Here is a 12,925-nt window from a genome sequence, read left to right on the forward strand (position 1 = left end):
TAATGTTACATCTCCCTGCTAGCTCCTAATGTTGAATCTCTCTGTTAGCGCCTAATGTTACATCTCCCTGCTAGCTCCTAATGTTGAATCTCTCTGTTAGCATCTAATGTTACATCTCCCTGCTAGCTCCTAATGTTGAATCTCTCTGTTAGCTCCTAATGCTACATCTCTCTGTTAGCTCCTAATGCTACATATTCACTGGCAAAGCTGCATATCTCCGTTAGCAGCTGCTTAGCTACAGAGACACGACCATCTTAATATAACTCGGCTGTACTTGCCTTCCGCCGTTGTGGCGACATAAGGAGAATGCCAACCAAGGTCAATTGGAGACGAAGGTCCTTACCAGTAAACTGAAACCGCTCTCTCTCTCTCTCTCTCTCTCTCTCTCTCTCTCTCTCTATATATATATATATAAGATATATATATACATACATGTCTCCCCACCAGCTGTGCTTGCCCAGCCTACAGACATCCAGGGCGAGCCCAGGCCCAGAGACCCCCAGATCGTCCATCCGGTTCTCCTGATCTCCAACTGGCCCTGCAAAAACACTCTGAGCTCCCCAGACACCGCCGCCCATTGGTGGATGGCCAGGCAGGAAGTAGGAAAGAGCTGCGATTGGTTCAGACGGGTGTCCCCGTCCATCTTAAGCCAGGGTGACAGGCGTAATCCCTGAGGCTGAGCCTAAATCCGGGTTGTCCCCACCTGCTCCCTCCCTCCCTCCCTCCTCCTCTCCTGCTGTCCATCTACCTGGCCAGGGTGAGAGAGGAGATAGAGACAGTTAAAGAGAGTGTCTGGAAAGCAGATTTGTATTGCCATGAGTCAACATGATGGGTCCGGGTCTATTTTAGTGTAACAGTGCCAGGGCAGGGAGAAAGGCCTTGCTTAGTAGGCTGTCCATGTACAGACTGTCTTAGCTGCAGCACAGCAGGCAGCTCCCTATAGCCAGGCAGAGACTGAGGCAGACAGTGCATGAACAAGCTCAGCATTTAGCTGTCCCTTATCTGCAGAGGGAATCTAGCCTCATACAATGTGTTTTTGGCATTATTGCTGTCTATAGAATATCTAAGCTTTGATTACCCAGGTCTGTACTATTCAGAATAAATATCAGTTTTGTGTAGGATCCAAATAAAATTATTATTTGGTTACATCCAACTAGTGAGGTCATGAGACAAACATATGCCGACAACATGCAAGTTGGGGGACCAATACAGCATCATTTCTAATCTTGATCCACACAACACTGTTTGAGACCAATACAGCATAATTTCCAATCTTGATCCACACAACACTGTTTGAGACCAAAACAGCATCATTTCCTTCACAATACAACACTGTTTGAGACCAATACAGCATCATTTCCTTCACAATACAACACTGTTTGAGACCAATACAGCATCCTTTCCCTCACAATACAACACTGTTTGAGACCAAAACAGCATAATTTCCCTCACAACACAACACTGTTTGAGACCAAAACAGCATCCTTTCCCTCACAATACAACACTGTTTGAGACCAATACAGCATCCTTTCCCTCACAATACAACACTGTTTGAGACCAAAACAGCATAATTTCCCTCACAACACAACACTGTTTGAGACCAATACAGCATCATTTCCCTCACAATACAACACTGTTTGAGACCAATACAGCATAATTTCCCTCACAATACAACACTGTTTGAAACCAATACAGCATCATTTCCCTCACAATACAACACTGTTTGAGACCAATACAGCATCATTTCCTTCACAATACAACAGTGTTTGAGACCTAATACAGCATAATTTCCTTCACAATACAACACTGTTTGAGACCAATACAGCATCATTTGTCTCACAATATAAAGAGGCTACTTTTGGCAGTGGGGGTTACCATGGAAACCTGGACCAGGGCTTAAGAGTTCCGAAGGTTTTAGAGTTTAACCTATCAGAACTATATTCTTCTCACAGAGAACGTTTGTTGTGGAACTAGGACAGGAATTCACATCCCCTCTTTCAAGTAAGTAGGAACACTTGGCATAATCTAAAGAGGGGAGGGACTTTATGGCCTTTTAAGCCCCAATCAGGAGTTTATGTTTCAGCCTGACGGCAGCCCCACCAGGGACAGACAATACACGAGCACAGCATTATAGTTTGAAGCTATAGACTACATCGCTTGTTTCCAAAGACAACAAAATGAAACACAAACAATGGAACAATGGTACCTTTAATGCAGGGTTCTGATATGATGAGACAGCTGTACGAAGGTCAAAAGGCATTTCTAAGTTATATTCTTTAAGAATCAACAGTTGAAATGGCCATTGAACAGCAGGAAATATTCCAAATTGTGAGACCTTAAGAAGACCACCATGATTATCTCTACTGATAGTCTGATGCCTCTGAATAAACGATATCCGAGAACACAATATGAGAGAGTTAAAGGCTGCGTCCCATTTAGTGCACTACTATGGCACTAAATAGAGAATAGGGTGCCATTTGAGATGCATCCAATGTGGTGTCATGATAAACGGAGGGTATAGTGACGTTGGACCAACAACAGACTGGTAAATGTCACGATGGCCGTCACACGTGTTCACCGCCTGTCTGTTCACACTGAAGGAAGGATACAGATCACCGGCATTGTTGCCTCCCAGCCTTTCATCCTTATTGGATTCTCTGCCCTTTGGGACGGCATTACCTGTGAAGCGCTCGGCCTACATTCTTATATTCAGAAGAGCAAACCAGCAACAACCACAACTGAGAAACTGACAGTAGGAAAATAACACTGGATGTATTGGCTTAGAGTTAGCTAATAAAAATCATTTCTGTCATTTACCAGCCTACATCCCAGAGCTGTATAGAGGCCTAGGTACTAGCAATATCAATGCAACCATCTGCCTCTCATATACTCAAGGAAGGTTTTTTTTATTATTATGGTTCTATCCCAGAATTATTTCCTTTTGTGCAATGACTGGTTACCCAGTTGTATAAGTCCCCCCAACCGCACCACTCAGGTCTCTTTGGAGAGAAGTGCTGCTTGTTCTGATAGAATGCAGACACATTTGATTTGAAGGTGCTCTAGAATGAGTAGAGAAAAATATTTGTTTTTCCTTTTAGCTTCTGCTCCCCCTGGTGGTAGACAATGGAACATCCCAGAAGGAAAGTACTGAAGTGTAGGATGAACCATTATTGACATTTGGAGGGTAAAAACCTTCCCAAACCACCTTAAAACACACCCATGCCTTGTCATATACAAGTCTCAAATTTTAAATAAAAACATCAGATCCTTTTGCTTAGAGCATTGGTTACCTCTTTGCTTCCCATGGTATCTGCTTCAACCCTGAAGGTTGCATGGTGCCTAGCAGAGCCCATCAACCTCCAGAGGACACCGTGGTTCAGGAATATTGAGGTTAGTACAGAGGTTGAGAGATACCTGACCCTGGGTCTGTGCTTAGAGGGCAAAGTGTGCCTGGAAGAAGAAGGTGGTCTTACCATGGGTGTAGCTGAGCCCCGGGCTGAGGGAAGAGGGGCTGGCGAGGTGATCTCTGCTGGGGGTGTGGAGGCTCCCATCCTTCTCCTTCTCTCTGTCCTTCTCCCTCTCCTTCTCTCGCTCCTTCTCCTCCCTCTTCTCTCGCTCCTTCTCCTCCCTCTTCTCTCGCTCCTTCTCCTCCCTCTTCTCTCGCTCCTTCTCCTTCTCTCGCTCTTTCTCCTCCCTCTTCTCTCGCTCCTTCTCCTCCCTCTTCTCTCGCTCCTTCTCCTTCTCTCGCTCTTTCTCCTCCCTCTTCTCTCGCTCCTTCCCCTGGCTTCGCTGGCTCATCCTCCCTGGGGTCAATAGGATGGGGTCATCACTGGGAATTAAGGCAGCTGGAGGAGAGCAAAAGCGAGAAAGAGAGAGAGAGAGGGAGAGAGAAAAGGGAAAGAGAGAGAGAGAGGGGGGAGAAAAGGGAAAGAGAGAGAGAGAGGGGGGAGAAAAGGGAAAGAGAGAGAGAGAGAGGGAGAAAAGGGAAAGAGAGAGAGAGAGAGGGGGAGAAAAGGGAAAGAGAGAGAGAGAGGGGGGAGAAAACGGAAAGACAGAGGTAGAAAAGGGAAAGAGAGAGAGAGAGGGGGAGAAAAGGGAAAGAGAGAGAGAGAGGGGGGAGAAAACGGAAAGACAGAGGTAGAAAAGGGAAAGAGAGAGAGAGAGAGAGGGGGGGAGAAAAGGGAAAGAGAGAGAGAGAGGGGGGGAGAAAAGGGAAAGAGAGAGAGAGAGAGAGGGGGGAGAAAAGGGGAAAAGAGAGAGAGAGAGAGAGGGGGGGAGAAAAGGGAAAGAGAGAGAGAGAGAGGGGGGAGAAAAGGGAAAGAGAGAGAGAGAGAGAGGGGGAAGAAAAGGGAAAGAGAGAGAGAGAGAGGGGGGAGAAAAGGGAAAGAGAGAGAGAGAGGGGGGAGAAAAGGGAAAGAGAGAGAGAGAGAGGGGGGAGAAAAGGGAAAGAGAGAGAGAGAGGGGGGAGAAAAGGGAAAGAGAGAGAGAGAGAGAGGGGGGGGGAGAAAAGGGAAAGAGAGAGAGAGAGGGGGGGAGAAAAGGGAAAGAGAGAGAGAGAGGGGGGAGAAAAGGGAAAGAGAGAGAGAGAGAGAGAGGGGGAGAAAAGGGAAAGAGAGAGAGAGAGGGGGGGAGAAAAGGGAAAGAGAGAGAGAGAGGGGGGGAGAAAAGGGAAAGAGAGAGAGAGAGAGGGGGGAGAAAAGGGAAAGAGAGAGAGAGAGGGGGGGAGAAAAGGGAAAGAGAGAGAGAGAGGGGGGGAGAAAAGGGAAAGAGAGAGAGAGAGGGGGGGAGAAAAGGGAAAGAGAGAGAGAGAGGGGGGGAGAAAAGGGAAAGAGAGAGAGAGAGGGGGAGAAAAGGGAAAGAGAGAGAGAGAGGGGGGAGAAAAGGGAAAGAGAGAGAGAGAGAGGGGGGAGAAAAGGGAAAGAGAGAGAGAGAGAGAGAGGGGGGAGAAAAGGGAAAGAGAGAGAGAGAGAGGGGGGGAGAAAAGGGAAAGAGAGAGAGAGGGGGGAGAAAAGGGAAAGAGAGAGAGAGAGAGGGGGAGAAAAGGGAAAGAGAGAGAGGGGGAGAAAAGGAAAGAGAGAGAGAGAGGGGGGAGAAAAGGGAAAGAGAGAGAGGGGAGAAAAGGGAAAGAGAGAGGGAGAAAAGGGAAAGAGAGAGAGAGAGAGGGGGGGAGAAAAGGGAAAGAGAGAGAGAGGGAGAGGGAGAAAAGGGAAAGAGAGAGAGAGGGGGGAGAAAAGGGAGAGATTCATTTTTATCTGCTGACCAACAGGCTGAGCAGCAGAGGTTCTCCTCCCTCACTGGTGATGACAGATGATGACTACACGGTGCCCTCTAGTGGCACGGCTGCAAAGACTCCATCTAACGAGGAGTAGGGTGAAGTTGCCCCGACAGTTGCATTTCCCCACTAACGGTTAAGGTTAGGATTGAGGGAGGGAGGGGAAGCTGATCCTAGATCTGTACCTAGCGTAAACGTCACCCTGCAGCGTTATAACATATTAAAGCAGAGAATATCTCAGTATAGTAAGAACACTGAACTCTATGGCTAAGGGTTAACTAGATTTGGTTTAGTGTATGTGAAGCACACACAGCATATTTAATGAATAACATCCCAGGAAGAGAACACATTGTGCCTAGCAGCACTCTTAAAGGGAAAATCCACTCAGAAACTATCTAGTAGCGCTCTTAAAGGGAAAATGCACTCAGAAACGATCTAGTAGCGCACTTAAAGGGAAAATTCAATCAGAAACTATCTAGTAGCTCTCTTAAAGGTGAAAATTCAATCAGAAACTATCTAGTAGCGCTCTTAAAGGGAAAATTCAATCAGAAACTATCTAGTAGCGCTCTTAAGGGGAAAATTCACTCAATAAGGTTTCCAGTGAGTCTTAGTGCAGCAGTCTACTGTTACAGTGCACCAGTCAATAAGGTTTCCAGTGAGTCTTAGTGCAGCAGTCTACTGTTACAGTCCACCAGTCAATAAGGTTTCCACTTAGTGCAGCAGTTAGCGAATGGTTCTGTCTTAGTGCAGCAGTCTACTGTTACAGTCCACCAGTCAATAAGGTTTCCAGTGAGTCTTAGTGCAGCAGTCTACTGTTACAGTCCACCAGTCAATAAGGTTTCCAGTGAGTCTTAGTGCAGCAGTCTACTGTTACAGTCCACCAGTCAATAAGGTTTCCAGTGAGTCTTAGTGCAGCAGTCTACTGTTACAGTCCACCAGTCAATAAGGTTTCCAGTGAGTCTTAGTGCAGCAGTCTACTGTTACAGTCCACCAGTCAATAAGGTTTCCAGTGAGTCTTAGTGCAGCAGTCTACTGTTACAGTCCACCAGTCAATAAGGTTTCCAGTGAGTCTTAGTGCAGCAGTCTACTGTTACAGTCCACCAGTCAATAAGGTTTCCAGTGAGTCTTATCCTCAAGTATTTATGCTGCAGTAGTTTATGTGTCGGGGGCTAGGGTCAGTCTGTTATATCTGGAGTATTTCTCTTGTCTTATCCGGTGTCCTGTGTGAATTTAAGTATGCTCTCTCTAACTTTCTCTCTTCCTTTCGCTCTTTCTCTCGGAGGACCTGAGCCCTGGAACCATGCCTCAGGACTACGTGGCCTGATGACTCCTTGCTGTCCCCAGTCCACCTGGCCATGCTGCTGCTCCAGTTTCAACTGTTCTGCCTGCGGCTATGGAACCCCGACCTGTTCACCGGACATGCTACCTGCCCCAGACCTGCTGTTTTCAACTCTCTAGAGACAGCAGGAGCAGTAGAGATACTCTGAATGATCGGCTATGAAAAGCCAACTGACATTTACTCCTGAGGTGCTGACCTGTTGCACCCTCTACAATCACTGTGATTATTATTATTTGACCCTGCTAGTCATCTATGAACATTTGAACATCTTGGCCATGTTCTGTTATAATCTCCACCCGGCACAGCCAGAAGAGGACTGGTCACCCCTCATAGCCTGGTTCCTCTCTAGGTTTCTTCCTAGGTTCTGGCCTTTCTAGGGAGTTTTTCCTAGCCACCGTGCTTCTACACCTGCATTGCTTGCTGTTTGGGGTTTTAGGCTGGGTTTCTGTACAGCACTTTGAGATATCAGCTGATGTAAGAAGGGCTTTATAAATACATTTGATTTGAATCTTAGTGCAGCAGTCTACACTGTTACAGTCCACCAGTCAATAAGGTTTCCAGTGAGTCTTAGTGCAGCAGTCTACTGTACAGTCCACCACTCAATAAGGTTTCCAGTGAGTCTTAGTGCAGCAGTCTACTGTTACAGTCCACCAGTCAATAAGGTTTCCAGTGAGTCTTAGTGCAGCAGTCTACTGTTACAGTCCACCAGTCAATAAGGTTTCCAGTGAGTCTTAGTGCAGCAGTCTACTGTTACAGTCCACCAGTCAATAAGGTTTCCAGTGAGTCTTAGTGCAGCAGTCTACTGTTACAGTCCACCAGTCAATAAGGTTTCCAGTGAGTCTTAGTGCAGCAGTCTACTGTTACAGTCCACCAGTCAATAAGGTTTCCAGTGAGTCTTAGTGCAGCAGTCTACTGTTACAGTGCACCAGTCGGCAGGTAAGGGTGCTCTCGAGCAGCTAGATGTTCTTTACCATTCGGCCATCAGATTTGCCACCAATGCTCTTTATAGAACACATCACTGCACTCTCTACTCCTCTGTAAACTGCTCATCTCTGTATACCCGACGCAATGCCATCCCTAGGAAACTCAATGCCACCCCTAGTAAACTCAACGCCACCCCTAGTAAACTCAACGCCACCCCTAGTAAACTCAAAGCCACCCCTAGTAAACTCAACGCCACCCCTAGTAAACTCAACGCCACCCCTAGTAAACTCAACGCCACCCCTAGGAAACTCAACGCCACCCCTAGGAAACTCAACGCCACCCCTAGGAAACTCAACGCCACCCCTAGTAAACTCAACGCCACCTCTAGTAAACTCAACGCCACCCCTAGTAAACTCAACGCCACCCCTAGGAAACTCAATGCCACCCCAAGGAAACTCAACGCCACCCCTAGGAAACTCAACGCCACCCCTAGGAAACTCAACGCCACCCCTAGGAAACTCAACACCACCCCTAGGAAACTCAACGCCACCCCTAGTAAACTCAACGCCACCCCTAGTAAACTCAACGCCACCCCTAGGAAACTCAATGCCACCCCTAGTAAACTCAACGCCACCCCTAGTAAACTCAACGCCACCCCTAGGAAACTCAACGCCATCCCTAGTAAACTCAACGCCACCCCTAGTAAACTCAATGCCATCCCTAGGAAACTCAATGCCACCCCTAGGAAACTCAATGCCATCCCTAGGAAACTCAATGCCACCCCTAGTAAACTCAACACCATCCCTAGGGAACTCATCGCCACCCCTAGTAAACTCAACGCCACCCCTAGGAAACTCAACGCCACCCCTAGTAAACTCAACGCCACCCCTAGTAAACTCAACGCCACCCCTAGGAAACTCAATGCCACCCCTAGTAAACTCAACGCCACCCCTAGGAAACTCAACGCCACCCCTAGTAAACTCAACGCCACCCCTAGTAAACTCAATGCCACCCCTAGGAAACTCAATGCCACCCCTAGTAAACTCAACGCCATCCCTAGTAAACTCAACGCCACCCCTAGTAAACTCAACGCCACCCCTAGTAAACTCAACGCCACCCCTAGGAAACTCAATGCCATCCCTAGGAAACTCAATGCCATCCCTAGGAAACTCAATGCCATCCCTAGTAAACTCAATGCCACCCCTAGTAAACTCAATGCCACCCCTAGTAAACTCAACGCCACCCCTAGGAAACTCAACGCCACCCCTAGTAAACTCAACGCCACCCCTAGGAAACTCAATGCCACCCCTAGGAAACTCAACGCCATCACTAAGAAAGTCAACGCCATCACTAAGAAAGTCAACACCTTCACTAAGAAAGTCAACACCTTCACTAAGTCAACGCCTTCCCTAAGAAAGTCAACTCCTTCACTAAGAAAGTCAACACCTTCACTAAGAAAGTCAACGCCTTCACTAAGAAAGTCAACGCCTTCACTAAGAAAGTCAACGCCTTCACTAAGAAAGTCAACGCCTTCACTAAGAAAGTCAACACCTTCACTAAGAAAGTCAACACCTTCACTAAGAAAGTCAACACCTTCCCTAAGAAAGTCAACACCTTCACTAAGTCAACGCCATCCCTAAGAAAGTCAACACCTTCACTAAGAAAGTCAACACCTTCACTAAGTCAACGCCATCCCTAAGAAAGTCAACGCCTTCACTAAGAAAGTCAACACCTTCACTAAGTCAACGCCAGCCCTAAGAAAGTCAACGCCTTCACTAAGAAAGTCAACACCTTCACTAAGAAAGTCAACGCCTTCACTAAGAAAGTCAACGCCTTCACTAAGAAAGTCAACACCTTCACTAAGTCAACGCCATCCCTAAGAAAGTCAACACCTTCACTAAGAAAGTCAACACCTTCACTAAGTCAACGCCATCCCTAAGAAAGTCAGCGCCTTCACTAAGAAAGTCAACACCTTCACTAAGTCAACGCCATCCCTAAGAAAGTCAGGGCCTTCACTAAGAAAGTCAACGCCTTCACTAAGAAAGTCAACGCCTTCACTAAGAAAGTCAACGCCTTCACTAAGAAAGTCAACGCCTTCACTAAGAAAGTCAACGCCTTCACTAAGAAAGTCAACGCCTTCACTAAGAAAGTCAACGCCTTCACTAAGAAAGTCAACGCCTTCACTAAGAAAGTCAACGCCTTCACTAAGAAAGTCAACGCCTTCACTAAGAAAGTCAACGCCTTCACTAAGAAAGTCAACGCCATCACTAAGAAAGTCAACGCCTTCACTAAGAAAGTCAACGCCTTCACTAAGAAAGTCAACGCCTTCACTAAGAAAGTCAACGCCATCACTAAGAAAGTCAACGCCTTCACTAAGAAAGTCAACGCCTTCACTAAGAAAGTCAACGCCATCACTAAGAAAGTCAACGCCTTCACTAAGAAAGTCAACGCCTTCACTAAGAAAGTCAACGCCTTCACTAAGAAAGTCAACGCCATCACTAAGAAAGTCAACGCCATCACCAGGAAACTCAAAGACATACGGGACACAGCCAGCCGAAGGCCTAGATAGTGAACTCAACAACTGCAAGTGACATTTCAGTGAGTCAGTGACTATTGGAAATATTGTGGCTCACCAAAACAGGGCACTGTAGAACCATAAAGCTAGTGTGAAACTAGATCAGCACTGTTCAGCCATACATGATGAACAATATCAAAGTTACAGACAACTTTCACCCACTCCAAACCTTTGGCCTACCCAGAGAAATCCTTTCCTATAACTTGGAATTCATGACATTCGTTTAAGGTAAACACAAACTACTGGCTACTGTAACACAACCTTCAAATGCATCCCTGTCCTATTGAGGTGTTGAGTTGGAGGACGTGAGCCTGTTTCCCTGTGAGCCCTCTCACCCCTGCCTCACCCCTCCATCACCCCTTCCTGTCCCTTCCAAAGGTCAGTGGCTTACCTGATGTGGTGGGGTTCTCTCTGATCTCTGCATGGAGCTGGTATGGGGAAGGGTGGGGACAGGCAGACAGAGATGGGGGAGAGAGAGAGATGGGGAGCGAGAAAGAGATGGGGGAGAGAGAGAGAGATGGGGAGAGAGAGAGATGGGGAGAGAGAGAGAGAGAGAGAGAGAGCGAGAGAGAGGGCAGAAAGAGGGGGAAAGAGGAGGGGGGGTAGGGAGTCCATCCAGGTAGTCAAGTGGTCAAGGTGACCAGAGTGATGTTGGTCAGTTTGTGTGCAGCAGTGGTGGTGGTGGTGAAGGACACAGCAGCAGAAACAGAGGATGATGAAAAAGAAGAAGACAAAAGACAAAAAAGGAGAACAGACGTTAGTAAAAAAAATAAAGACCACAACACCCTACTGACAACAGACCACAACACCATACTGACAACAGACCACAACACCCTACTGACAACACCATACTGACAACAGACCACAACACCATACTGACAACAGACCACAACACCCTACTGACAACACCATACTGACAACAGACCACAACACCATACCGACAACAGGACCACAACACCATACTGACAACAGACCACAACACCCTACTGACAACACCATACTGACAACAGACCACAACACCATACTGACAACAGACCACAACACCCTACTGACAACACCATACTGACAACAGACCACAACACCATACCGACAACACCATAATGACAATAGACCACAACACCATACTGACAACAGACCACAACACCCTACTGACAACAGACCACAGCACCATACTGACAACAGACCACAACACCATACTGACAACAGATCACAACACCATACTGACAACAGATCACAACACCGCACTGACAACAGACCACAGCACCATACTGACAACACCATACTGACAACAGACCACAACACCATACTGACAACAGACCACAACACCATACTGACAACAGACCACAACACCATACTGACAACAGACCACAACACCATACTGACAACACAACAGACCACAACACCATACTGACAACACCATACTGACAACAGACCACAACACCATACTGACAACAGACCACAACACCATACTGACAACACCATACTGACAACAGACCACAACACCATACTGACAACAGACCACAGCACCATACTGACAACAGACCACAACACCATACTGACAACACCATACTGACAACAGACCACAACACCACACTGACAACACCATACTGACAACAGATCACCACCACACGCAACACCATAAACCCCATTGACAACAGACCACAACACCATACTGACAACACCATACTGACAACAGACCACAGCACCATACTGACAACACCATACTGACAACAGATCACAACACCATACCGACAACACCATAATGACAACAGATCACAACACCATACTGACAACAGACCACAACACCATACTGACAACAGACCACAACACCATACTGACAACAGACCACAACACCATACTGACAACACCATACTGACAACAGATCACAACACCACACTGACAACAGACCACAGCACCATACTGACAACACCATACTGACAACAGACCACAACACCATACTGACAACAGACCACAACACCATACTGACAACACCATACTGACAACAGATCACAACACCGCACTGACAACAGACCACAGCACCATACTGACAACACCATACGGACAACAGACCACAACACCATACTGACAACAGACCACAGCACCATACTGACAACACCATACTGACAACAGATCACAACACCATACTGACAACAGACCACAGCACCATACTGACAACACCATACTGACAACAGACCACAACACCATACTGACAACACCATACTGACAACAGACCACAACACCATACTGACAACAGACCACAACACCATACTGACAATACCATACTGACAACAGACCACAACACCATACTGACAAGTCCCTACTGACAACAGACCACAACACCATGCTGACAACAGACCACAGCACCATACTGACAACAACACCATACTGACAACAGACCACAACACCATACTGACAACAGACCACAACACCATACTGGCAACACCATACTGACAACAGACCACAACACTATACTGACAACAGACCACAACACCATACTGTCAACAGACCACAACACCATACTGACAACACCATACTGACAACAACACCATACTGACAACAGACCACAACACCCTACTGACAACAGACCACAACACCATACTGACAACACCTCAATGACAACAGATCACAACACCATACTGACAGCACCATACTAACAACAGAACACAACACCATACTGACAACAGACCACAACACCCTACTGACAAGACCCTACTGACAACCGACCACAACACCATGCTGACAACAGACCACAACACCATACTGACAACACCCTACTGACAACAGACCACAACACCATGCTGACAACAGACCACAG

At 47.0% G+C, this 12,925-nt stretch overlaps 1 protein-coding gene across 5 annotated transcripts in view; it reads right to left on the reverse strand.

Moving 5' to 3' along the window:
• LOC106609678 (oxysterol-binding protein-related protein 8) overlaps positions 1 to 12,925 on the reverse strand; it is a 164,427-nt gene that overhangs the window by 78,479 nt on the left and 73,023 nt on the right. For 3 of the 5 annotated variants that reach the window (XM_045722315.1, XM_045722314.1, XM_045722317.1), the window contains 2 exons: positions 10,502 to 10,538; positions 3,474 to 3,845 (listed from right to left, as the gene is read on the reverse strand). In XM_045722315.1, the coding sequence (XP_045578271.1) occupies positions 3,474 to 3,845; positions 10,502 to 10,538 (409 nt within the window). The remainder of the gene's footprint in view (positions 1 to 3,473; positions 3,846 to 10,501; positions 10,539 to 12,925) is intronic. The other 2 variants (XM_045722316.1, XM_045722313.1) reach the window with 1 other exon arrangement.

Source organism: Salmo salar, chromosome ssa07 (genome assembly GCF_905237065.1).
Source record: "Salmo salar chromosome ssa07, Ssal_v3.1, whole genome shotgun sequence".
Classification (NCBI taxonomy): domain Eukaryota; kingdom Metazoa; phylum Chordata; class Actinopteri; order Salmoniformes; family Salmonidae; genus Salmo; species Salmo salar.